This window comes from Otolemur garnettii, unplaced genomic scaffold (genome assembly GCF_000181295.1).
Source record: "Otolemur garnettii isolate 467f Iridium unplaced genomic scaffold, OtoGar3 scaffold00198, whole genome shotgun sequence".
In the NCBI taxonomy this organism is placed as follows: Eukaryota; Metazoa; Chordata; class Mammalia; order Primates; family Galagidae; genus Otolemur; species Otolemur garnettii.
In genome coordinates this window covers 199,017-226,158 of record NW_003852593.1, presented here as the reverse complement: position 1 = coordinate 226,158, position 27,142 = coordinate 199,017, and the positions used below count along the sequence as shown (strand labels likewise).

Here is a 27,142-nt window from a genome sequence, read left to right as displayed (position 1 = left end):
ACCCAAGCAGAGCTGAGAGGGAAGATGCTGCTCACCGGTCTGAGTGTTCATCCATCCATGTCATAGGGAGAAAGCAGATCTGGCCACTTGGGCTCAGAGCTGCCCCAGGCCTACTTTATTCTATGGGGTACCCAGAGCCCAGACAGAATGGTCCTGGCCAGGCCCCAAGGGTTATGGAGAGAGAGTCCCAAGGGTGAGAGACCAGCGGCTCAGCCCAGCTGTGGCAGCTGACCCCTTGCAGAGAATGAATCATGCTGGAGGGTGGGGGGAGGTAGAGGATTGAGATGCTCACTATGGGGCCAGAGCAGAGTGAGAGGATTCCTGGGGCCTCCAAGGCACGCTGGGTGGGTTCAGACACAGATCACAGGTGACAGCCCCTCCACAGCTTCCGTATGGGGATCTGCGCTGGAGGCAGGAGCAGGGCTCTTGGGTACTGGTTGGTGAATCTGGCTCTGCCACCCAGGAACCCCTAAGACCTGGAGGTTGTGCTTGCCTGCTGCCTGCCTGCCCTCAGCCTTTCAGAAATTCAGAGTCCAAACAAAGACCTCTGAAATGCACCCTCTCCACTACTGTTTTCCCTTATTTTCCTGGAAATTGTGAAGAAATTTATAGTCGCAGATTCAACAAATCACTAGCAGGCTAGATAGGAGGAAAAGAAATGGGGAAATATCCAAGTTAAAACCTCAAAATAGGATCTTCTAAGTCAGGCATGGCGCCTCATGACTATAATTCTAACACTCTAGGAAGCCAAGGTGGGTGGACTGCTGGAGCTCAGGAGTTGGAGACCAGGCTGAGCAAGGAGACCCCATCTCTACAAAAATAAAAATATTTACTGGGCATGGTGGCACCTGTGGTCTCAGGCTGAGGCAGGAAGATCACTTGAGTCCAGCAATTGGAGGTTGCAGTGAGCTATGATGATGCCACTGCACTCTTCTTAGGCGACCGAGACTTTGTCTCAAACAAAAGAAAATTTGCTATTTCTTGAAATAAGACCCAGCTGAGATGGGGAGGGTAGTTACTGGGGTCCCTCCAGAACTCTGCAGGTATCTAAGCCCAGGAACCCAAGACCCACAGGAGGAGGGGCTGGTCCTGGGGTGAAAGGCAGGAGGTGGCAGGGACTTGACAAGTTGTACCTGCCCTCAAGAACAGCTTTCTTGGGCAGCGCCTGTGGCCCAATGGATAGGGCGCTGGCCCCATATACCAACAGTGGCAGATTCAAACCCAGCCCTGGCCAAACTGCAACAAAAAAAATAGCCAGGCATTGTGGCAGGTGCCTGTAGTCCCAGCTACTCCGGAGGCTGAGGCAAAAGAATCTCCTACGCCCAGGAGTTGGAATTTGCTGTGAATTGTGCGACACCACAGCACTCTACTGAGAGCAATAAAGTGAGACTTTGTCTCTACATAAAACAAACAAACAAACAAACAAAAAAAAAAAACAGCTTTCTCAGTACACTCACCTGCCCCACGGGTCCTGCAAATACCAGCCTCCTCTTCACTGATGGCCTGGTAGTACCTGGACACGCCAGACCCCCCCCCATTCACACCATTTTCTGCAGGGCCCTCTGCCACTTGGGCCTGTGCTTGTGGCACCCCAACTCCACTGCCTTCTCTGTCCCCACAAGTGGGAGTCCTATCCTCAGATGTGGTGCCTGGTGGTCCTTCCTGGCTGTGTATACCCCAGGCAACTTGGGGAATGGTCAGAAAATCAGGGGTCAGCCACTTTGTTCAAAGTTTCTCTACAAATAGGGACTGCAGGGACTGAAGGGCTAGGCCCAGGTGATATGTCCTGGCGGGCCTACCATCTGGGGCCTTTCATCTCCAGGTTGGGTGTGCCTCGGAAGCCTGGCTTCTCTGCTGGGTTTGCACACCTACCACCTATTTGCAGGCCTGAACACCAACTCCTCTTTGCCCACAGTTGCTCAGTCTGAGTTTGTGCTCCTGATGGCAGGTGTGGATGGGTGCTAGATGTTAGGTCAAATGATTGGTTCTCAGTACTGATTAGCACCATTAATCTTGAGATCTAGTGTCTTTCCTGTATGCCAGGTCCACCGTGAGCCCCCTAACAACCAGCACCACAGGGTACAGTCTCCAGTGGTCCACAGGGTGACCTGGCTCCTCCTGTGTCCCTATCTCAGGGCACTGCTCTTAGAGAGACAGGGCCCAGCACAAGGACCAAAGGATGCCTGGACCAGTGGGGTTCAGAGCCTCAGAACCAGGTCTAGGCCAGGCCACATGGAAGCCACCCAGGTCAAGATCCCTAAGCCTCAGGCAGAGGAACCTTAACCCTCAGGTCGAGCCCAGAGTAGCCCCACCCTCAGAATGACCCTGAACCTCAGAGGAGTAACTGGCATTTCAGGCCAAGCTCAGATGACCCATGAATTGGTGGCAGGGCCTGGGGTCTCTTTCTGGACCCTCACCTCCTCAAGGTCACTTTGCTGGTCAAGGACATCCCTTTAGGCCAGGGATGGTGGCTCATGCCTATAATCCTAGCACTCTGAGAGGCTGAGGCAGGTGGATCACCTGAGCTTAGGAGTTTAAGACCAGCCTGAGCCAGAGAGAGACCTTGTCTCTAAAACTAGCTGGGTGTTGTGGTGGACACCTGTAGTCCCAGCCACTTGGGAGGCTGAGGCAAGAGGATCCCATGAACCCAAGAGTTTGAGGTTGTTGTGAGCTATGACTCCAGAAGGGGACAAAGTGAAACTCTGTCTCAAAAACAAACAAACAAACAAAACTTAGTTCAACTTAGTCAAATGCCACATATTTTTGCTGTAACACATGGTACCCTGAGCACCTCCACTATGGTGTCCACCTGGGAGCATAGCCTCCTGTGTCAGGCCACAGTCCTCACCCCACACACGTGTTGCAGCTGTGTGAACAGATGTCCTCCCACGATGGACCTGTGGGCTCTGGGCATAGGCTAGAGGGAGTTTTCTCTGGCTTGACATCGTTTCTGGGGCCATCTATTTCCCTTGGCCTATGAACTACTTCAGGACACTGAGCACTTGCCCCATGCTGTGCAGGGCTGCTGCCTGGCCAGGGTGAGGCTGTCCCAGGAGGGCACCATGGAGGTGGCCCAGGACAAGGACACAGCTCCTCTGGCTGGTGGGGAACAAGGGGTAGTGACCAGCAGTACCTGGTGCTCTTTCTGCTGATCTCTCAGTGGTCTGGTTCTGGGCTCAAAGGGCCCTTTGAGACATGCCCAATCCTCTCAGATGTTCCTGCTATGCCCTAGTTGCCTGGGTTCCAAGGGGTTCCCACACTCCCAACACTATTAGGGTGAGAAGAGTGCCATGGCAAGCCCAGAATGGTCTGTTCCCAATGCTCCCAGGTGCTCTGGTCACAGGTGGGCTGGGAGCTGGTGCCCTGGCCTCCCCCATGTTCAAAGACACCTGCAGCCCCAGGGCAGGGGATGGCTGCTGAGCCTGCCCTTAGCAGGGTGGGGTATACAGGTAGCCCATCTAGAAGTGGGGGACCTCCTTGGAGACGTAGGTCAGGCACCAGGAGCAGAGCCCACCCCTTCTTTTGTGAGGAGAAAGGAAATGAGCCATAAATGACAGGGGTCCTATTACTGGGTGAAGAAGTCCAGCCACCTGTCACTGGATATGCAGAGATTAGGTGATGGACAGGTGATAGGTCCACTAAACTTTGTCAGAAGGCCCACAATTCTGGAGAACAGTGAGAGTAGCCTCTCCAAGACTTTTCAGTTCTTCCATTGCCAAAATCAGGTAAAGGTTCAAAGTAAGTACTACATTAACTCTTATTTTAAATAATAATCAGTACAACTCAGTGACAATCTATTACATTTCCAATTCAAAAGTCAATTTCCTAAATCAATCTTCCTAAATTATTCAAGATGGGCATCTTTAAGCTAAATTTACAAAACAATAATGGGAACCTGGAGGTGATAGGCCCGGAACAGCTGTGTCAGGTCCACCGCAGCCCAACAACCTCCATCTTAATCTCACTACATGTGCTTTCACTCCTTGGCAGAAGTGCCCTCTCCCCAAGACTGGTGACCTTCCACTGTGTGCTCTACAGTAGGAGTCCACTGGTCCATCACATTCTCATAGATGCCCCCTCAATGCCCCATCTCTGCTCTGCTGCTGTCCCCACTCTGCAGGCTGGGACCTTGGACTTTTCCCCTAGATGCACCAGTGTGTTCCTACCAGCCCCAAGGCAGCAGGAGGTTAGCAGGAAAAAAATCCAAACTCAAAAATACAGTAGAACCTCCATAACTGCCCACCTCCCTTCATGGACCACTTCCTCAAGTTGCCCTAATCCTCACAGCCTAGATGTGTACCACATGTACATGTCAGTACAGCAGGCCTGGTTTCTCATGCTGACCACCTCTGTGTGCTGACCAGCTTGTTACAGTCCCTTGGGAGGTCACTCATAGAGGTTCTTCTGTAATTTAAAGAGGTTTATTCTGAGCCAAATGTGTAGTAAGCAAATAGCCTTAAGAGGTCCTGAGAAAATGTGTCAAAGCGGCCAGGTTAGGGTTTGGTTTATATATTCATGGAGACAGAAACTACACACCAATAAATGGAAACTACATTTTGGCCCCAAAGTGGCCAAAACATCTCAGGACATTTCAAAGGGGAAGGGACTTAAGGTTATTGGTAGGATTAAAGATTCTTCGATTTGTGGCTGGGTGCTGTGGCTCACACCTGTAATCCCAACACTCTTGGAGGCTGAGGTGGGTGGATTGCCTAAGCTCATGAGTTAAGAGACCAGCCTGAGCCAGAGCAAGACCCCTGTCTCTAAAAACAGCCAGGGGTTGTGGCAGGTGCCTGTAGTCCCAACCGCATGGGAGGCTGAGGCAAGAGGATAGCTTAAACCCAAGAGTTTGAGGTTGCTGTGAGCTGTGACGCTAAAGCACTCTACCAAGGGTGACCAAGTGAGACTTTGTCTCAAAATAAATAAATAAATGTTGTTTTGTAATTGGTTAAAGAAATGAAGCTTTGTCTAAACGCTCCCAATGTTTTAAGATAAGGAAGTCTCTTAATAAGAAACCAATTATGATTTAATAAAAAATAATATAAATAAATAAATAAGAAACCAAGTCACTGGACAATTACAGAGACTCAAGTGATCTGTTAAGTAAATTGAGAACCATTAGGCAGGGTTTAACCTTTCTCTTGCATATCCTTAGGCCCTAATAGTATTGTTATAAAGAGTAACTCCAAAACGGAGGGGCAGGACACATGTCCAGCCTAACCCACCCTCCCCTAACTCCAGGTGTGGGTGCCCTTCCTGTTTCTTACCAGGACATTTTCAGTGGATTTTGGCCTCTCACAACTAGAAGGAGCTTATCGCTCTCCTTACCTTAATAACATCTGGAGCTGGGTAGGAGGGTCGGCCACCAGCCTCTGGGCTCTTCCCACCACTGCCCTCCCTGCCCCAGGTCCGAGGCTTCCTAGAAGATAGGGCCACAACCAGGGGGAGGGGGAGCCCAGGGTGGGGTGGCAGCATTGTCTCCCCCAAGAAGATGCGAGCCCTTCCCATTCCCCCACCCCACAGGCCCGTGGTCTTGGGTCCCTCAGACACTCTCCTTCTCGGTGGGGTCTCCTGGCCCCGGGCCCCTCGGGGCTGTCCCTTCTTGCGGAGTCCCGCAGCCCGGCGGAGCTGGCAAGCCGAATGGGGCGGGTCCCTCACCGGAGCCCTGGGGTCGCGCCCCCACCCCGCCCTCTCCCCGCAGTACGGCATCAAGAAGAAGGAGGAGCGCGAGGCGGAGGCGCAGGCCGCCCTGGAGGCCAGCTCGGAGGGCAGCCTGACGCGGCCCAAGAAGGCGGTCCCGCCGGGCTGTGGGGACGAGCCGGAGGAGGAGGACGAGAGCGTCCTGGATGCGGTGATCAAGTACCTGCCCGGGCCTCTGCAGGACATTTTCAGGAAGTAACGCAGCGCCGCAGCCCCGCGACCCCGGAGCCCCCGCCCGCCCGCCCCATGAGATCTTCCGCGGAGACCCCTAAGGGATGTCGGGAGCCCAGTGCAGCCTCACGCCAATATAAGCCATAGCCCTAGGTCTGTCCTTCCCGCGCCCCACACGCCCCGGGAGCCTCCGCCCACCCTCCCGCACCTCCGCCACCTCCACCCGGCTCGGAGGGTCCAGCTTGGGCCTCTGCAGCGGACGCAGCACAGAATCGGCCCAGTGCTCCTCTGCCCACGGGGATGAAGCCTCCACGCCCGGGAAGCCCCTTCCTGCTCCGGCGGTTCACCACCCGCGCGCCCCACCAGCGCCCGAGCCCAGAGCCGTCCCTCGACCACGCAGGGCGCGCTGCTCCAAGTCGGGCGCTCGTGCGGGTCCAACTCAGGAGCACAGCCATAGGGCGGCGGGGAGCAGCGAGAGCCTACCCCCGCTCTCGATCAGCCCCCCTGCCCGCTTGGTCCCCAGACTCTCGCCTCGGTCAGCCTCCTTCCATCCTCCGTCCCTGCTCCCTTCCAAACTTCGCCTCGCGCTCGCCGCCCGCACTCTGGCCCCGGGCTGCTGGTGCAGCTCCTCGGTGTCTTCCGGGCCTCACGGCCCACCACCATCGGTGCCCCTTACGCTGAGTCCGTCTCTCTCCCTCCCCCTCTCTCTCCTCTCACTCCTCTGGCAGGTTTTGCTTCTTAGGATCGCCGTGACCGTGTTGTCTCGTAAATCGAGGGAAACAAAGCAATTGTTTGGGGAAGCTCAGGACACTTCCCCATCCTGTCCTCTCTTCCATACTGGGAAGGCTGCTGTTTCTCTCCACGGCGCCCTGCCCTCCCTCTGAGCACCCACACTTTCAGCAAGAGCTGGGGAGGCCTGAGAAACCCAGAGCCCCGCTCCAGGGACCATGGCCCAGGACCCACCCTGCCTGGTGCCTGTCTCCCCTTTCCCCAGGGCTGAGGGGTGAACCGGAGCAGAGCCCAGCGGGAGTCCAGCAGAAACCGGCGAGGCGAGCCCCTAGCCTAGAGCCCTTCCTTTCTGTCCTTGTTTAATTTGCATCACAATTTGTTGAATCTCAGGTAAATGAGGTCTTTGTATTTGATGAGTTTTGTCTCGACAGGCGGTCGCCTGGTCCCTAGCCCTTTCTGTGCACAAGGAAAACGTGTTCAGTGTCCACGCGTCGCGGGCCAGAGGCGTGGCTCGGCATTGACCTTCATGACCTTACATAGCTTTAGAGAAGCCATAACGACCGACCGCAATACGAACCCGACGCCCTTGCTGCAGAGGCGCGCGCGCCCCACCCCGCCCCTTTCGCCCGCTCTGTGTCCCCTCTGACTCCTCCGGGTCCACGCCTTTTTAAAATGCCTGTTTTCACACTTTAAAAAGCCAGCTCTGAGCAGACAGGGCGTTCTCTCGCAGAAACCACGCATCCTGTCCCCAGCGCGTGGGGAGCCCGGCCGCCGAGCTTAGCTATACGTGGATGTTGTCTGTCCGTACGTCCCTGCGCCCTCCTGCATGTCGGGGGCCCTTGCGTGTGTTCTCTGCCGATGGAATCACAGCCAATAAACACCACAGTGATTCACGCTCCGTGGCCAATCCTTCAGCATTTCTTTCTGCCATGACCGGATTCACAGGGCCTGGAACTCAGACCACACTGTGGGTGGAACTGAGCGATGCCTGGCCAGTTGGGCAGCACCTTATCCTCTTGCTGGGACACCTGCGGGGTCTCACCACTCTCCGGACCAGGTTCAGCCAAAGCCAGAGTAATCTCCATTTATTTTATTTTTTATTTTTTTTGAGACAGAGCCTCAAGCTGTCCCCCTGGGTAGAGTGCTGTGGCATCACAGCTAACAGCAACCTCCAAGTCCTGGGCTCAAGCAAGTCTCCTGCCTCAGCCTCCCAAGTACCTGGGACCACAGGCGCCGGCCACAATGCCCAGCTATTTTTTGGTTGCAGCTGTCATTGTTGTTTTGGCAGGCCAGGGCTGGATTTGAACCCACCACCTTAGGTGTATGTGGCTGGTGCCTTAGCCACTTGAGCCACAGGCGCTGAGCCAGTAATCTCCATTTAAATGAAGACTTTTGCCCCCCCAGGCTCCTTCTGCCCTGGGTCTTCCCCAGGCCCCCAACCCTGCTCCCAGACTCCAATTATAGCTTTCCTTTCTTTCTCTCTCTTCTCTCTCTCTCTCTTTCTCTGTCTCTATCTCCCTCCTTCTCTCTCTTTTTTTGGACTGAGTCTCAGTATGTCACCCTGGGTAGAGTGTCGTGGCATCATAGCTCACAGCAACCTCAAACTCTTGGGCTTAAGTGATTCTCTTGCCTCAGCCTCCCAAGTAGGTGGGACTACAAGTGCCTGCCTCAACACCTGGTTAGGTTTTTAGAGAGGAGGTCTTGCTTTGGGTCAGGCTGATCTTGAACCTGTGAGCTTAGGCAATCCACCCACCTCAACCTCTCAGAGTGTTAGGATTATAGGCGTGAGCTGCCATGCCCAGCCCACCTGGCTATTTTTTAGAGACAGGGTCTCGTTCTTGCTCAGTCTGGTCTGGAACTCTTGAGCTCAAGCAATCCACCTGCCTCAGCCTCCCAGAGTGCTAGGATTATAGGCATGAGCCACCATGCCCAACCTATTTATTGTTTTCTTTATTCCTTTTTGTCATCCAGGCTAGAGTGCATAGTTCACTACTATCTGAAACTGCTGGGCTCAAGCAATCTTCCTGTCTCAGCGTCCCAAAATGCTAGGATTATAGGCATGAGCCACTGCACCTGGCCAAGATTTTATTTTAGTACCCATCTGGATCTGAAACTCAGTCTTTGGAGCCACTTTTGTGGTTTTGGCCACTACATACTGCCCTCTAGTTTGGTTGCTCTTAAAGGGCTCTCCCAAATCTACCTACTTATCCTTCATTCTTGCCCCACCACTTGTCTTAGCAGGGCTGGATCTCTCTTGGGCCTGAGCAGCAACTTGGCAGCAACTGAGCAGCAACTGAGCAGCAACTGTCACAAACCAGACAGCCTCCCCTCAGAACTTTTGCCAGTTGGCCCGTTAGCAACTGACAGGTCAGACCCAAGCCCACCTGGACCCATCTCTCACCCTCAGGTGATGGGGTGTTGAGGCCTCTAGGCAGACATATACCATTCACTTGAGCCCCTATGACATATGGTGCTCTATTCTAGACACTGAGGATAACTGAGGTCTTTAACCCAGAACTAATTTTTATAGCAATGGGAAACAGATAATAGATAAGTCACATGGTGATTTCTGCTTTGCAGAAAAATTGTTCAGAGGATGGTGAAGAGTTACCATTTCATGAGCGGTCAGGGGCCTCCTCTGTGAAGGTGATGTGCAGAGACCTGAAGGAGATGGTAGCCCTGTAGGTGTCTAGTGGGACAGCATTCCAGGCAGAGGAACAGCCATGCGAGATCCAGGAGGCGGAGCTGCCCTGCACCCTGCAGAGTGGTGACAATGCCCACCTGATGTAGCCTTGTCTAGGTGCTTGCTTGAGAACCACCCTGCCTCTTAGCAGAGACTCCTTCCTTTCTGGACCTTTAACTGTGTTTGAACCAAGTAGAGCAGTGTTTTTAGCTCCAGACGCTCCAAAGACGTCCTCCACTCCCTATGCAGGGAAGTCCCTCAGTCTCCCGGCTCTGATTACCTCCTCTCCCCATTCCTTGCTGGCAGCAAGCCCTGAGTGGATGGCCTCTGCTTTGATTTCTTTTCCACCCTGCTCTCCAGATATCTGCACCTAAGCCACTTAGCCATCAAGGCTTTCAGAAGAGATTTTTAAGGACAGTTAAGGACCACTTTGTCCAGCTGTGCTAATTGGCACCTAGGCAAATGCTGCTGTTCACTAGGAAGCCAGCAGGTCTGGGCCACCTGCCCGCACAGCTTGAAAACGGCCTATGGTCAGCGGGTTTGTGGTCGGATGGGAAAGCAGGGGAACTGTGGGTGAGTGTGTAGGGCCTACGACCCAAGAGCCAGGAGGGATGTCGGGCCGAACTTAGACGCAAAGCCGGGAGGACCAACCAGGCGCTCTGGTTGGGACTCTGGGAACCACGCTCCCCGCCCCCGCCCCCGCCCCTGAACGGCGGAGCCAATCACCGAGTGCCAGAGCAGTCCTCAGAGATTGGCACTGAAAGGGCCACGTGGGAAGCCTGACCAATCAGAGCCAGAGGGACGCCATTGCAGGGGGCTGAACAAGAGTGGCCCTGGAGTTCACCTGCCTCTGTCTCCTTGGCTACCCATATCCCACGTGGTCTGGCCTTCACCACCTGGCCCGGCCGGCGGCATGCATGCGGGTCTCACACGCCAGAAGCTTCTCACGGGGCCCTACCTGCCGCCTCTCCCGCCCCATATCTTCCGCAGGCTCCGCCGGCCTCGCCCCACAGGCCCCGCGGTCCGCCTAGGCCTCGCTCCTCTCTCATCCCCCACCTCACTGCTTGCAGCGTGGGGGCATTGCCCAAGTCCGGTTTTCATCCGCGGGTCGATCCGAGTCCATCCCCCACCTCAGCCACAGCTCCGCTCGTGAAGGCTTGGAGCAAGTCGCTTTCTGGCCTTCTGTCCTACCGGCCCGGGCGTCAGCCCGTGTCAAACCTGCGGACGCGGCGGGAGCAAAGCTGGCGCTGGAGGTCGGGCGACTGAGGCCATTCCGGACAGGCAGGCTTTGCTGGGCTTCCCATTGAAAGGAAAAGAAACCAAGCTGTGTAAAGTAACAGAGTTTATTCTCAGCCGAGTCAGAGGACCGTGCCTTCTTCCGGGGGTTATAATGTAGTTTGATACATTCCGGGGAGACAGCCCTAAAAAGTAAGACGTCTCTTGCAGGGGCAGGGGTAGGGCTTGCAAGTTATAGGTGGGTTTAAAGACTCTTTGATTTGTAATTGGTTAAAACGATGAAGGTTTGTCCAAAGGCTTGGCATGCTTTAAGATAAGGGAGTCTTAATCAGGGACAAGCCACCAGATGAGTGCCAGATCAAATGATCTGTCATGTGAATTGAGGACGTGCAAGTTTGTCTTTGGTGGCCTTAGCCTGATAAAGAGTCACAAAGGACGTCTCCAGAAAGGGAGGGGTAATGGTGAAGGGGTCTGATCTCCTTTCCCATAGCCAGCAACTGAGTCCCCGTGGCTCAGAGAGGGTCTGGTCTGCCAGCATCTCAGGAAGCCTTACTTTTAGTTCACAATGGGTGACCCTGAGGACAGGACCTGTCCCTTCCTTCCACTGCCCCACCCAGAGTGTCTCCCTCATGGGTGTCCACCAACATCACCTGTGGACCAGGCCAGTGAGGAGAGCATGAGATCAGCAGCAGTGAGATGTGCTGCGTATGGCAGCAGTTTAGGGCCCCCATGGGCCCAGGGAGCCTTCTAGTCAGGGCCCTGCTGCTGCTTGTGTCTCACCCCAGGCTGCATATAGGGGACCTGACTCATTGTGCAGTGTATCCCAATGTGGACCAAAGTGCTGTCTGGAGACCATCCCTCAGGAGCCATGACTGTCTAGGGACTGTCCCTCCTTTAGAGGCCTTGTCCTGGTACTGTCCTTTCAGGAGCCCTAATTGTCTGGGTACCATCCACCTTCAGGAGTCCTGTCTGGAAACCATCTGTCCTGCTACCAGGATGCCTTACTGTTAAGGGACCATCCCCTTTCTGGGGATCAGATCCTTTCATGTTTCAAAAGACTTAAATAAAAATGTGCTTAATGAACCAACCTTGTTTTCATGGTAGAATAATACATTTGAAAAACCACAGAAATAAGGTAATGGTCAAATAATTTGTCTTTTACCTGCAATTGTGACCCAAAAAGTTGAAGACCATTATCCACTAGAGCATGGCAACCCCTTGCAAGCCATAAAAGGGAGGGTTTGGGCAGTTGTTGCTCTTGAGTTTGCACAGAATACCCTGAGCCTTGCATCCCCACACAAGGGGGGGCAGAAGACATCACAAACACAACCAGCGTACTTTAGGCCCAGTTTATGCTAGCACACTTGTATTCCTGCAAGCACAACTGGGCATTGTCATTTTGCCTTAGAAAGGTAAGAGCACATTTTGCTCTCAGCACACAGGCATCCCTGCCCCAAGGAGGGTCTAAGGCCCATCAGGAGGACCTTAGTGCACCTGATGTTTTTTCTCTCTAGAACAAAGACGTTTGTCCCTAGCCAGATTTAATAGATGCTGAGGGTCCTCTAGCTGTGGAATACCCTAGATGCTGGTCTAGTAACAAAGACACTCACTTTCCTATCCCCCTGCCACTGTTTGGCTTCCAAATGATGACAGTTGTGTCTGTGACAACACCGATGATTAGAATGGTACTTTTACTTCACATGTGTGGAAAAAAAAACCACTCACCAGATAGGCCACCCCTGCAAGACCCTCAGAGTTGCAGCAGACAAGCTGGCTCTGGGTTAGCCTGAAGGTGAGGCAGAACTGGTTGGGACAACTCTTCCCCCAGAGTAGCACTTCCTGGGGCAGGAGGCTGCCTTAAGGTACAAATCCTCCACCAGGGCCTCCACTTGCTGATGTGTATGGACTAAACTGTGGGCACTTGCGGGCCTGCCACTCCCTCATGACATTTGTTAAGGTCCCAGCTTACAGGCACATGTCTGATACACAGCCAAACAGAGCCAGAGGGACACCACTGCAGGGGGACACGATGTGGACTCTAACAAATGCAAACAATGCAATCTAATCTTCTGCACCTTCATATTAATGTGGAAAAAAAAATGGAGTAACTGACTTTCTAAATATTAGTAAAAATAAACTTTGTCAGTTTCTTAAAATTAAACTTACTTTTTAAATTTACTGATCTTAAGGCCATGAGAAAATTTTGGCCACAATATCCTCCTTTCCTTTCTCAGGTTTTCAAAATTGTTTTATATTGCTTAACTTTTACAAATGAAGTTTTGGCCATAATGCTTTGGACAAACTAACACAGGGAGATAGGACATTTGTCTGTCAGTCTTCCAGGCTACAGGGATTGGCAGGTTCTTTTTCAGCAGTATTTTTGCTGGTACTTCAGGCTCCAAACTGAAGCAAATACTCTTTCTGCAAATAGACCAACTATACTTATTTTACACAATTTCTGCCAGAACTCTGGTATCAGACACTGGAACATTTTTATGAAGTTTTGCACCTGGTAACAATTTATAAATGTACATAGAGCAAGTCAAGAAGGTGGTTACCACAGGAGGGAGCAGCATGCTCATGCATACACTTTGTGAATGGACATGTGTGAATGTCCATGTGTGGCAAGTGTGTGTACTCATGAGGTAAGGCTGCTGAGTGGTCTGCACTAGCACCCATGGTATTTTTCATTATGTGGTACTATCCTAAGAAATCATCTGTCTTATGCTTGCACAACTATTTTATATCATAAATTTCCAGCCTGAAGGATTTTTTTCTTTTGCTTTTATTACAAGCATATAATATTAATTGGCAAAACACTGAATACAAGCTTCACTATCATAAAATCAAAACATTTAAGCAATATTCCAAAAAAGATATTTTAGACAAAAACTAGCCACCAATAGTACAAAAATTACACACCAACACAAAGCATAAAAATGTAAACTTTCAAATTAAATGGTCAAAAATATGTATCTGCACCACCATTTCCACAAACTGGGGCAGCTGCGTTCATCTGTCTGCCCCACACCGATGATAAAGGCTTAGTGTCCCTTAACCTGACATTACTTTCACGTGTTTCTGACACCCAATTATGCCACTGGAATAGACACTAACCCTAAAGCTACACACATCTTGGGGGCTGGAGCTCTAGCATCTTCCTGATGAACTGCTCACTGGGGAGCAAAAGGCCTTGCTCAACCGACCCCACACACAGCCTCAAGGCTCCAGAGGCTGGCTGCTCATACCCCATTCCCTGCAGGCAGGGGACACATCTGTAAATATTATGGCATAATCTGAATGATCTCCTAATCTACTTATCTCAGTTTATTTACTTAGTTTATTAAAAATCAAGGCAGAGAAATACATTTATTTATTACCTTAAGGTCATGTGTGATGTGGTGGAGCTCAGATGATTTCCTGAGGAAAAAGAGGAATCTGATCGTTTGTGATTTAGCTATCTGCACTAAATTTATTTTCAATATTTGAGAGCACATTAAATATTCACGCACAATGTAGAAACCAGCTGGCTCATTTCTAGAGCATTCAATCCAATGCCACATTACAAGCCACTGTAAAAATGCCTTCCTGTGTGCTCTGAGGAAAAAACTAAGTGAATCTCCAAAGACTGGGGATGCTGTAAGCAGGCTCAGAGGCTGACCACATGAGGGCTGAAACCCGTGAAGGGTGATGTCCTCTATCCCACCAGGTGGCCCACAGGTTGGCTCCCGGCTACCCTGATGCCTGCTCAGAGCGGCTGTAAATGCTGCTGCTTCTCTCTCTCAACAGGTGCCCTCCCAGTAATAGCATTCTTACAACAACAATGAAAAAGGAGAATCCAAATAGCTGAATACACATATTTTGAAATTCTACTTGTATTCCCTTTCAATTTAGCAGAGTAAATGCTACATTACAATTTAAACAGATGTCTAACAAATGCATGTTGAAACCTATTGCACGAAAGCATAAAAGATGCTTGTCATCCATATAAAACAAAACATACAAATTAAAAGCTACTCAAAATAAAACGAAGCTTGCAAAACATCTCACAATTTCATTTTATATGCCTGTAAATAAAGCTGGACCACTGAAACCAAACAACTGGATGGGAAAATATGATAGAAGGCATAAAATAGAATAAATAATTTTATAAAGTTACGTTTTCTTCTTTAACCCCCCAAATCTTAAATTTAATATTATATATTCTATCTGACTTTTTTATTTTCTTGAAAATGGTATCAAGTGAGACCACATTCTGGATAATTAGGCCCACTGCTATTGAAGATGATGCCTAAGGTAATTTAACAGCATTTGTTTCACCAGCATAAATAGTTGTGAAAACTACTTCACAGTAACACCATCTGTTAAACAACTTAACAGGATCCAGTCATTAACTGATCCTGGCTTTCATGCTGGAAAAAATAAAATTCAGCCTTTTGATGTTAAATGAGAGCTTGACAGAAATGAAACGAGACCGCCGGAAGCTTCCATGTGACGGAGGCTCATTATGCTCCTGTCTCTGAACCACATAAGGCTAGGAAGTCAGACCAAAGAGGCAGAAGGTCACCAAGGAAATTTTCCTGCAGTGAGACAGTCTGCATGATGAAATCTTAGAAAAATAGGTACTTTTGCTGCTGAGGTTTTATCAGGTTAACACAATTATAAAAGCAGGGTCACAACCAGCTGGAGACGTTAATACTGGCTTCAATTTATCCTTATCTCTCTGTATATTTAAATGTATCAACTTAGCACCATAGCAAAGTCAAGTGATTTCAAAGATAGCTACAAAGTTACAAATATATATTGAGATTATTACAGTGATACTAAGTTTAATCTGAACTGTGAATTAATTTTATCTGAATTTGGAGGCTTATAACTGTTTAAATCCTTCCTTAATTTCACCACATACGAAAATACCTAAATTCTAATGTTACTCTTAGAACTGCACTGTGATGATATGGTTTTGCAGAATGTTTCAGCAGTATGTATATTTTGAGGTAGACAGGTAATATTTACTCATACACATCTACTCACAAACCCTTGCAGAACCCTAAAACATGATTTGGATGAACAGCAAGCTTAGGTAACTGAATAATTCAAACAGTCCTGGGAGTTATGGGTTTAAATAAAGAGGTGAATTTTGACCAATTCCTAACAAAGAATTTGCTTTTATGTGTTAAAAAGGCGTCACACACAAAGCACTTGGACAGAATAAACCCAAATGTTTGTTTTCTCATCCCTGCGGCTGGGTCTTCGGAAGATGGCTCTGACACCCCACATCTAACAGGAGACAGAAGAGAACAAACTGTGTGTTAATGAGACAAACATAACTTCCAAAGAAAATTTAAGAAAAAATTCTCGTCTCTAAGGTGAAATACTTCATGGAAACTGGCTGGTGGCCAGTTAACACTGGGACCTGGAAGGCAGGAGGGAGGAAGGAGGCTCAATGACCAGCAAGAAACCTACAGGAATATCTTAGTGGAGATTACAATGAAGGCTACTCCAGAAAATGGCTCCTTTCTCCTCATTCTTGCCTTTCTACACTCTAAGTTACTGTTTTAAGGGAAAAAATATTCATGTCCTGCAAAGAGGTCATTCCCTAATTTGACAAAAATACTAAGTCTGTGAGGAGAGGGGCTGATGGTGTGTACTGCCTGTGGCCAAAAGGCAGCTTCTGGGGGTGGCAGCAGCTGCCCTCTGACCCCCTAGCCTGCTCGCCCTCCCACAAGCTCAAATGCCTTCTACTAACAACTGCCATGGCCTGTAAGCTACTTCCACCAACAGGGCGGGGTGGGGGGAGAACGATGGAAACGACCCATCTGCAAGTGAGCATGGTGCATGGCGTACACTATCCTGATGCTGTTACCAGCACACTGTCCCTGGGCACCAGACACCCCGAGCTTCATCTAATGGGCCTTGCAGGAAGGAGCCACCACAGACACCACCACCTTTCTCTTCAGCAAAATGAAAATGGGAAAAAGTAGGAAATCAACAATTTGTGCCCTTTTTAATAAGTACTTTTTAAAAACAAGAATTGTTTTGCAAACCAACACTTGAGTCGGTCAAACCGCCTCTGGTCTACCCCATGTGTCAGAAATCGCCAGGTGTGGCCACCCCCACCCATTTCCTCCCCTGCCTGGCCTGTGGCGAGTGTCTGTCCCACAGATCCCACACACTGACTGGCCCACAGTGCCAAACAACACAAAGGTGATGAATTCGCGGCTGTGGCCTTTGTTGTGTTTCATAAGGTGAAAATTAAATATCATAGTTAAATCGTGGTATTAATGGAAACTTCTTTTGGTATGCTTTTAAATTAAACTTTTATATATCTTTGAAGTCTTTAGGAAGCCAAAGGCAACATAAATATCATCATTCACCATGAAAAGATATTTTTCCAATAACTTAGGAAGGATTCCATAAAAGCACAAGTATTTTTGAGGCTTATCATAAAATCTAATTCACAAACTAAACTGAAATGAACTCAGATTTTCAAGACCTGGAAAGCAAGCAAAAGTGATCTGTGTCAAGGTGACTTTCAAACCAGGCCGCGCTATAGCTGTTACTCCATTGTGAATCTGAAGCAAATAGAAGAGCATTACTCGGCTACACGCCACTGTGAAGTGTTTTCATCCTCCGTAAACGTGGTGCTGGTAGTGTCTTGTTGAGTGTGAATTCTCGCATACAAAAGTTATAAATATTCTATATTCAGAAGTCTGGTCCACACAACACCCAGAGGCAACATTCTGAAGTGCGTGGCTGTGAGGACCCCACGCAGGACACCTGGGGGTGCAAGGGCTGAGTCTGCAGGTGCTGGTGTCTCACAGCAAGTCCATCTTGGGTCTGTAGTGCAGCAGCAGGGGCGCCTTCTGCAAGATACGAGAGCATGAGGAGCTCCTGAGCAAGCAGGCATGGACTTGCCGGCCCATAGTGGGCAGGAGAGGGAGGTGCTCAGACACAAGCCCTGAGCAGGGTCTGGTCCTGGGTAATGTGGAGTCAGGCCAGCGAGAGCCCAGAGGAACGACCTTGGGCCCACTGCCCTCCCTGGGAGCCCAGAACACCCAGACTGTGTCACAGCCCCTCCTGGGCACCCTCCACCATGCGCCTGGCCTCCCTGAGGGGTGGGTGGGTGGCAGAACTGGGCCCTAGTGGGGGCCCTGCCCAGACCGCAGGGCCGACAACTTCAGAAAGATTGAAGCTGTGTTTTACAGCATCAGGGCTGAATCATCCCTTTCAAGTTCTTGGAAAAAAGGGACGCATAGGCCGGGCACAGTGGCTCATGCCTGTAATCCTAGCACTCTGGGAGGTGGGTTAGGGAGGCAGGTGTATTGCCTGAGCTCAGGAGTTCTACACCAGCCTGAGCCATAGCGAGACCTTGTCTCTAAAAAAAAAAAAAAAAGATGGGTGTTGTGGCAGGTGCCTGTAGTCCCACCTACTTGGGAGGCTGAGGTAAAAGAACCGCTTGAGCCCCAGAGTTTGAGGTTGCTATAAGCTGTGATGCCACAGCACTCTACTGAGGGTGACAGACTAAGACTCTGTTTCAAGAAAAAAAAAAAAAAAGAAGAGGGAAGCACAGAAGGGTAACTACTGCTCATAATAGAGTCTGAAAATCACATCAGACTCATAAAATTGCACATCTCACCTTGAATCTCCACCTCGTGACAACCACGAACTTGAGTGTGTGGTCCTTGCCCAGAATCTCCTCATTGCATAAGATGTCCAGCTGGCGGGAGAAGAAGCTTGATTAGGGAACCAGCCATGCCTAGCATACTTGGTCTCTTTGCATGGCTGGTCTGGGTGAAAGGATAAAGCCTCCGTGCATCTTTGAGACACAGCCCCGACACATCAAAGTGGACTTTGCTTGACCCATTCATTTTCCCTGCCTCACACTAAAAAGCAGATCTGTAATGACATGAGTGAGGCATGTGGCCTGCTCAGACCAGGCACTGCCCCGCACAGCCAGTCTCAGGTTTGGAGGGGCAGGCCCAGCTGCTGACACCTGGTGGAGAATGAGCTATGCACAGTGCATCCAAGCCTGCATGCCCTCCCTGGGCACTGCTTTTGCATACTGGTCACACCCCTATCCATGTCCTGGGCTCCCCCTCTCCCATCGTCTGGCACATAAGCAGCACTAAAACCAGGGAGAGATGGTTTGCAGGGAGCCACCAGCCTCAAGGGCCTCGTGGGTTGTGACAGGTTCTAGCAACTCCAGACCTGGCTCCCTTGCCACAGAGGGCCCTAGAGATCCTAGGATGGATGCTGGGGGCCTGGCCCACCCCCACCACACTGCGGTTGGGTCTAGCTAACTCCACTAGCCCACTATGTGTGGGGCTGCAGCCCCACTCTAGACCAAACCATCTTTCTCACAATAGCAGAGATAGTTCCCACTCTTTTAAATTAAACAGACTTGGCTTGGTGCCCATAGCTCAGTGAGTAGAGCGCTGGCCACATACACCAAAGCTGGTGGGTTTGAGCCTGGCCCCGGCCTGCTAACCAACAGTGACAACTGCAACCAAAAAAATAGCCAGGCATTGTGGCAGGCGCCTGTAGTCCTAATTACTCAGGGAGACTGAGGCAAGAGAATCGCTTAAGCCCAAGAGTTTGAGGTTGCTGTGTGCTATGATGCCATGGCACTCTATGGAGGGCAACATAGTGAGACTTTCTCCAAAAAAAAAAAAAAGAGAAAAGAAAAGAAAACAACAAAAGAAATTACATAGACTTTATTTTTTACAACAGTTTTAGAGTCACAGTATAATTAAGAGGTCAGAGTGCCCTAAAGCTCTGCCTCCATTATTGACTCCCCCAAAGTAGTCTCTGGTCACACCAGCATCACCAGAGTCTACAGCTGACACAAGGCTCAGTCCTGGGGCTGCACAAACATCTGACAACGTGAGTCCAGGGTCACAGTGTTACCAATCACCTGCTCTCCCCTGACTCCTGGCAACCGCTATTTTTTACTGTCTCCACGGTTTTGCATTTTCCAGAATGTCATGTAGTTGGAATTGCATGGTCTGTTGACTTTTCCAATTGGCGACTTTGCTTACAAGATGAAATTAAACTTCCTTCCCATCTCTGCATAGCTTCATGGCTCATTTCTTTTCAGTGTTGCTAATATTCCATTGCCTGGATATACCAGAGTTTGTCCATTTGCCCACCAAAGGGCACCTTGGCTACATCCAGATTTTGGCCATTACAAATCGAGCAGCTGTAAATAGCCATATGTAGGCAACTAGCAAGGAGCTTCTTATATGGCAGGAAACCACCAGCTGTGCTCCAGAGGGCTGTGTGTTCCTGCAGGTGCTGTTGGTATGCTGGAGTTTGGTGTCCCATTGTTTTCACTTGCATCTCCCCAATGGCATATGATACTGACCCAGAATGTCCTTCAAACTTCTCTCTCAGGGTACAGGGAGGAGAGTCCTCCACCTTTGGGAAGCATCAGGCAGGGGACAAACTCAGGCCAGCTCTGAGAGGCTCCACTGTCTCATGGATGTTGCCAATGAGGAACAAGACTGATGAAAGTGAGAGGTCAGCACTACAGACCGCCTTGCAGGCAGCCCTTGAAACTGGCCTGTGCCTCTGCTGCCAGCGGTCTTCCCTGCCAATGGCATTGACCTGCGTTTGCCCCTGCTGCCAGTGGCATTGAGAGGTCAGCACACATTGGTTGCGAGCTCCTTCACTGCAGGCCCAGTGGACCCCTAATGGGGCTAGCGTCCTTGTCCTCGAGTCTCAGGGACCCTTGGTCCTCAGTGCTTAGACCCCTTGTCCCTGGGCTGAGATCCAAGTTGAACCCCTCCTGTGAGGGCAGAGGCCCAGGGCTAACCACCAGTGTGGGAAACCTCACAGCCTTCCCTCTTGTGGCTTCTGTGGAGGAAAGGTCCTCATGCCTGGACCACCAGCCTCTCCCTAGGCCACCCCCGGTACATTTCGTGCCCCCCAAATGAGCTTGAGCACCTCCACCTTTGCAGGAAGACAAATGCTCTACTGTCTCTTTTAGTCCCCCTGATGCCACCCTCAAAACCTGGCACAAGCCCCCTCCAGTCTCTTCTCTGCTTCATGCACTATTTGGACTCTCTGAGGGCTGCAGGCCCTGAGTTCACTTCTCTGGCTTGTGTACCAGCCTGTCTCCAGACACCACCCTGAGCTCCCGATCCTTTCTGCTGTGCGTAGCCCCAGCTGAGTCCACCACTGCCTTCTTGGGCTTTCTCCTTGTCAGTCTCTTGGGGCCGTAGTGGACACTGCCACAAACTGGGCTGCTGCAAACAATGGAAATCCGCAGTTCCTCAGCTCAGGGCCCAACAGAAGTCTGAAATCTGGGTACCCACAGGCTGCTCAGAGCTCCAGGGCAGTGCCTCAGTGGGTTCTGTGCTTGGCAGAGAGGACGTCCTTAAATTCCTCACAGCTCTGGAGGCCAGATATGCAGGCAAGGTGGCTGCGGAGCATCCTGTTGTATCCCCATGGAGCCCTCACTACCACCTTCCATAGGAACTGCACTTGGGACCAGGGTTTGGGGGATGTATCCAGGGCAGGCAGGGAGGATCCTCCTGCCTCTTTGGCTCTAGGCTGGCTCCTCCTCTGGGCTGTGTCTTCCAGCCTCTGCCTCTGAGCCTGTGCTACAAGTCCCCCTCTGCCTTGCTCAAAGGGCTTGTTGTTGGATTTAGGGTCCAACCAGATAGTTCAGGATTTCACTTAAAAGATCCTTAATTAAATCTGCAAAGTTCATTTTTCCAAATAAAACCCCATTTGCAGTCAGGATGTGAGCTTCTTTCTCGGCCACCACTGTGCCCACTGCTTGCGCCAAAGCACACTGAATCTGCCTGCTTCTCTACCTTGCCTGCCTCTCCTGCTTCTATGCCTACACCCTACAACCCCATTCCCCAGAGCCGAGGGGGTCTCTGCAACTCCACCCCCAGCTCCACGCCCTCCTGTAGCACCAGGACCTCTTTGGTCAGGGCAGAACCAGTCCTGTGCTGGCCACAGCTCCTGGCCAGTGTCAGTGCTGTGGGCGCCCCTTAGGTACCAGGTTTTACTGTATTCTCAGTATTTGTCACAACTTGAAAGTGCCCTTCCTATCCCTCCATCCATCTATTTATTCACCCATCCATCCCTCAACACACTCACTGACCATCCATTTGCAATATTAAAGAACAAAAGAATCCCTCTTTAGGAGGAAAATCCTGAACCTCCTCTATCAACTATGGGCCTCAGGCTCTCAGTCTTCCCACAGTCCCCACTGTCTCCTGCTACCTGGGGGAAAGGGTAGACAAAACAAATTGAGATTTTTCTCTGATTAAAATCTCCAAAGTTGCTAAAAATAAATACCAAAGAATTTTAGAAGTACCACTTTTACAAAGAAGAAATAACTTGTTATGGCTCCTATTTATGGATCAACTGTTACCTCATTGAAGGATGACAGGTTAAGCTTCTTGGCGATGAACTTCTTCAGGTGCAACACAGTGGCCTGGGCAGAGCAGCGGATCCACTTCCGTTTCAGCCCCCGCAGTTTGCTGCTGTTGCACTCCAGACAGATGCTCACCTTGGGGACACACAGCGTCAGCCTGGGTCTGCCTTGACTGCTCCTGGGAGACTAATCCCCAAACCTTAGACTGTTGACCTTTGTGAAACCAGAGACCTGCTCTGACCTCAACACCATAGGAAGATAATTTTACTTCAATCATTTTACATACATTATCTTAACACGCTTAGTTTGCTTGCCATTTTGTGAAATATAACCTGACCCTGTTAATTTTATCTTCCTAACATAATATCTTAAAGCAAATCCAAGGTTATTTACCTGCCACTGGCCTGAGTCCTTGTCTGGGCTAAACCTTTCCTGAAAGTCCCTAGCCAGTGGGCTCATGCAGAGACCAGGCCTCTGGGCACAACCTGAGACATATGGAGAAATGGTGCAATGACATTGGCTTTACCCGGTGCCCCAGAAAGGCTGTGCAGGAAGCAGCACTGTCTGGCCCTGTGGAGGACAGAAAATGCACTAAGAAAAACCAAGGAGACACTACAGGGCCACAAGCTCTGGAAACAGTGGCACATGGGTCAGACTGGCCACCCTGGTGCCAAGAGAGAGAACCAGCTGGAAGTGTGGACTCACCATAGCCATGTTGCAAAGAAGCTACCGGGCAGCACCTGTGGCTCAGTGAGTAGGGTACCAGCCCCATATACTGAGGGTGGTGGGTTCAAACCCGGCCCCGGCCGAACTGCAACAAAAAAATAGCTGGGCATTGTGGCAGGTGCCTGTAGTCCCAGCTACTTGGGAGGGCTGAGGCAAAGAGAATCACCTAAGCTCAAGAGCTGGAGGTTGCTGTGAGCTGTGAAGCCACCACACTCTACTGAGGCTGACAAAGTGAAACTCTGTCTCTAAACAAACAAACAAACAAACAAAAAAAGAGGAAGTTACTAAGGGGCACAAACTCTCAGCCCAGGCCCCAGAACCCTGGGGGTAGAGGCAGTACCCCCAGAAAACATCCTTCAGTAGCAGCTGACAAATGGCACCATCAGGTCCCTCAAAGTCTCGATAAAAGGCTAACAAAGAATGACTAAAACACGTCCAAAATTACAAAAGCAAGAGTTAAACACGTGAGACATCGTGAATAAAGAACAGACAGATATTGCAGATAATAAGATATAACTTCTAAAAATCAAAACCAGGTGGCTCACACTTGTAATCTTAGCACTCTGGGAGGCCAAGGCAGGTGGATTGCCTGAGCTCAGGAGTTCAAGACCAGCCTGAGCAAGAGTGAGACCTCGTCTCTAAAAAACAGCTGGGCGTTGTGTTGGGCGCCTGTAGTCCCAGCTACTCGGGAGGCTGAGGCAAGAGAATTGCTTGAGCTCAAGAGTTTAAGGTTGCTATGAGCTATGATGCCACTGCACCCTACCGAGGGTGACACAATTAGACTGTCTCCCAAAAAATAAAAAAAATAATAAATAAAAATTAAAAACATTCACTGAAATGAGTACCTCCACAGATGACTAAATTGCAGGTTAATCTCAGCAAAGACAGATTAACTTTCTAAAATTCATCTGAGGACATCACCCATATCAAGTGTAGAGTCAAAGACATCAACTGAAATAATACCACGATGAAAAGTTAAGAGAAGCAAAGATGGAGTGAAGAGTTTGAGGAACAGGGAACACAGCTGCAGAGGGAGGAGGCAGAAGACCAGGTGGGCAGGGCAGACTCATGGCCAGCTCTGGCCTTTATGAAATGTGAAAATTCACTTCAACATCTTGTAACCACAGAATCACAGGAGTAGAACTTACCTACTTGAAAACCAGTAGAAGCAAAAAAGAGACTAAAGAAAACGCACTAATTTGATAGGAGTTGGAAAAGGGGAGACACAGGATAAACTCAAAGGAGACAGTGGGGTGGCAGAGACAACCCAGACTCTCTGTGAGTCACCAAAAGCGTGGAATGACTTGCCAGCTAAATTTTTTTTTAAAATGTAGCTCTGTGCTGCATATCTCTATGCTGTGTAGTTTTTTATGCTGTGGAAAGTGTCGCATTTAAGAAAGATATTTAAAAAACTGTAACATCAGGCAGATATTAACCAAAACAAAGCTAGATTTCTATTAGACGCAGCAGACTTTAAGAAATTAAGCTTAATGAGAGAAAAAATCTCCTACGGAAGAGGGACATTTCGAGGCTTTAAGGTACCTACTGCTGTTTACGCTGCAGACTGGTAGGAGGGACAGCTGAACCACAGTCATAGGGCTTCCCCTTCTCTGCAGGGGAGCAGGTGTGGCCCACACAAGTGGACACCCTTGCAGGTGTCCCAGTGTGGAATTGTAGCTGGGGCAGGGGAGTGGAGCACAGTGCCCAGCACTCCCTGCAGAGTGGAGAAGCATTTATTGTTGTTCAATCTCAACAATATGACAAATGCTGCATAAATTCAGGTACAGCACGGTGGTAGCACAAGACTGGTTTTCCACATGTTGCATGAACATCCATAGAAATCCTTGCATGAACCTATTTTATTTTGCTTGGGTAGGTAGCTGGGAATAGAACCGATGGGGTGTATGACAGATTTATACCTAACTCTAAGAAGATGCCAAGCTACTTTCCAGAGTGGCTTCCCTGTTTGCATGACCCCAGTCAGTGCACAAAACCACAACACTTCCGTCCCCACAGCACTTGTCATCCACTGGCTGTGGGGTGGTGTCTCCCTGTGGGTATCATCTGCATTTCCCTGATGCCCAGTGATGCTGATTACTAACCAAACCTCTGTCCCATGGCCCAGTTGCCGTCTACGCATCTTGGGAACAAGTCCTCTTGTGTCTCTCACTTAGCTCCTATCTGGGCAACTCACCTCTCATTGGGTAGTAAGAATTATATACTTTGCACACAAATCCTTTACCAAAAATACGACTTGCTAGTATCTTTTCATTTCCTTAATGGTGTCTTTTAGAGTAGCAGTTCTTGGTTTAGTGAAGTCAATTCATCATTATTCTTTCACAAATTGTGCTCTTGGTGTTAAAAATGAGAACTCTAGGCCCAACACAAAGTCCTAGAGCTATATTTTGCATGTAGACATCTAATTGCCCCAGCCTCATTTGTTATAAATGCCATTCTTTCCCAGTGACCATGCCTTGATGCCTTTGCTGAAAACCAGCTGACCATAATCTAAAGCTTTATTTCTAGTCTTTTGAACTTGTTCCATTGACTTTTGAGTCTGTGTTCACGCCTCTAACATGATGTCTAATTACTGCAGCCATATAGTATGCTTTGATGTTTAGAATTTTTAGTACATATTTTTAAAAACAACCCAGGCACAATTCAGCAAGAATAAGCCAATTCAAAAATGGGTAAAAGCAGCCTGGGCAATATGAAACCTCATCTCCACAACAAATAGAAAAATTAGCTAGCTGCGGTGGCACCTGTAGTCCCAGCTATTTGGGAGACTGAGGCAGTAGGATCACTTGAGCCCAGGAGTGTGAAGTTGCTGTGAGCTGTGATGATGTCACTGCGCTCCAGCATGGGTGACAGAGTGAAACCCTGTCTAAAAAAACAAACAAACAAAGACTTTACATATTTCTCTAAAGAAAATATACAAATGACCAATAAGCACAAGAAGAGCTACTATAATTTATTAAGGAAATACACCTCAAAACCCAGTGAGACATCCCCTCATACCACCAGGATGCCTGCTACCAAACCATGCGCATGGGTGGGATGTAAAATGTTGCAGCCCCTATAGGTAACAGTGTGATGGCTGTTAACAACAGAATTACCATATCCGATCCAGGAATTCCACTTCTGAGAATTCCATAAAAGAATCGAAAACAGAGTCTCAAAGAGATATATGTACCCCATGTCCATAACAAAATTTCACAACAACTAAAACATGGAGGTAGCCCGAGTGCCCATAGGCAGAGGACATAGATGTCCCCACATGAGGGACGTCTCTCAGCCTCAGAAAGGTGTGACCCGCTGACCAGTGTGGCAGTGTGGATGGAAAAAGCCAGATGACACAAGCATGTCTTATGTGATTTTGCTCAGCTAAAATGCCCAGAACAGGTAGCCCACAGGGACAGAGGCCAGATGAGGTGGCCACACTGGGGAGTGGCATAGGGTCCCCTGAGGTGATGACAGTTCTGAAACTAGAGTGGCAGCTGCACTCCTTGTCCCTGAGATGAACACTTGAAAATGGTTAAAATGGGAAATTTGATGTATATTTTAATGGAGTTTAGAAAAAAGTTACCCATGGGCCAAGAAAGAAAGTACAATGAAAATTTATAATTATTTAGAACCAAACTGTATAGCTGGAAACTACATGAATGCTTAGACTTCAGGAAAGAAACAAAAAGGTGATGTAAAAAGATTAGAGGAAGGAAAAGAAGGGAGAAGCTACTGTCTCAGTGGGGAATACAGAGAGCCGCAGATGTGGTCATGATGAAGAAGAAACACAAGAATTCTAGGAACTAACAAAAAAGTTCAAGTAGAAAATCTCCTAGAAAGATATAACTGACCAAAATGAATTAACAGAAGATTTGAGCATAATTAAAACAGTTGAAGAAATGTAATTTGTACTTAAAAAATATATATATCTCCCAAATTAGCCAAGAATAATGGTTTTATAGTTTTACTAAATATTCAATAAACTGACAATCTGAATTATATGTCAGCTTTTCCAAAGAATAAGAAAATAGGAAAAGAGGGGACTATCTTTGGCTATGAGACTTATATACCCTTGATTCCCAAAGTATACAAATACACATTAAAAAAATGAAAAGTATGGGTTAATCTCAGTTTTAAAATATACACATAATACTAAATAAGTATTAGCAAGCAAAATCCAGAAATATACAGCAGGACCTCTGCGAGTGACCACCCAAGGGATTATAACAAGCTGGTCATCACAAGGAACCAGGCCTGCTGTACTGACACGTACATGCAATGCACTTCCAGGCTGTGAGGATTAGGTCAACTTGAGGAGATGGTCAGTATAAGGAGGTGGGCAGCTGTGGAGGTTCTATTGTATTTTAAAAATCATAATCAGGCTTGGCGCCTGTGGCTCAAGTGGCTGGGGTGCCAGCCACATACACCTAGGGTGGCGGGTTTGAATCCAGCCCAGACCCGCCAAGCAACAATGACGGCTGCAACCAAAAAAAATAGCAGGG

The 27,142-nt window shown here is 49.2% G+C and overlaps 2 protein-coding genes across 2 annotated transcripts in view; one reads left to right on the top strand and one right to left on the bottom strand.

The window, feature by feature from the left end:
- Nucleotides 1–5,934, top strand: part of CPLX1 (complexin 1) — a 23,237-nt gene extending 17,303 nt beyond the window's left edge. Inside the window, exon 3 of the mRNA XM_003801110.2 lies at nt 5,699–5,934. Coding sequence (XP_003801158.2) covers nt 5,699–5,896 — 198 coding nt within the window. The 3' untranslated portion in view covers nt 5,897–5,934. The remainder of the gene's footprint in view (nt 1–5,698) is intronic.
- A 7,354-nt stretch (nt 5,935–13,288) lies between these two features.
- Nucleotides 13,289–27,142, bottom strand: part of PCGF3 (polycomb group ring finger 3) — a 51,981-nt gene continuing 38,127 nt past the window's right edge. The window contains exons 9-11 of the mRNA XM_003803995.3: nt 21,909–22,046; nt 18,156–18,236; nt 13,289–17,382 (exon numbers count right to left, since the gene is read on the bottom strand). Of these exons, the coding sequence (XP_003804043.2) occupies nt 17,335–17,382; nt 18,156–18,236; nt 21,909–22,046 (267 nt within the window). The 3' untranslated portion in view covers nt 13,289–17,334. The remainder of the gene's footprint in view (nt 17,383–18,155; nt 18,237–21,908; nt 22,047–27,142) is intronic.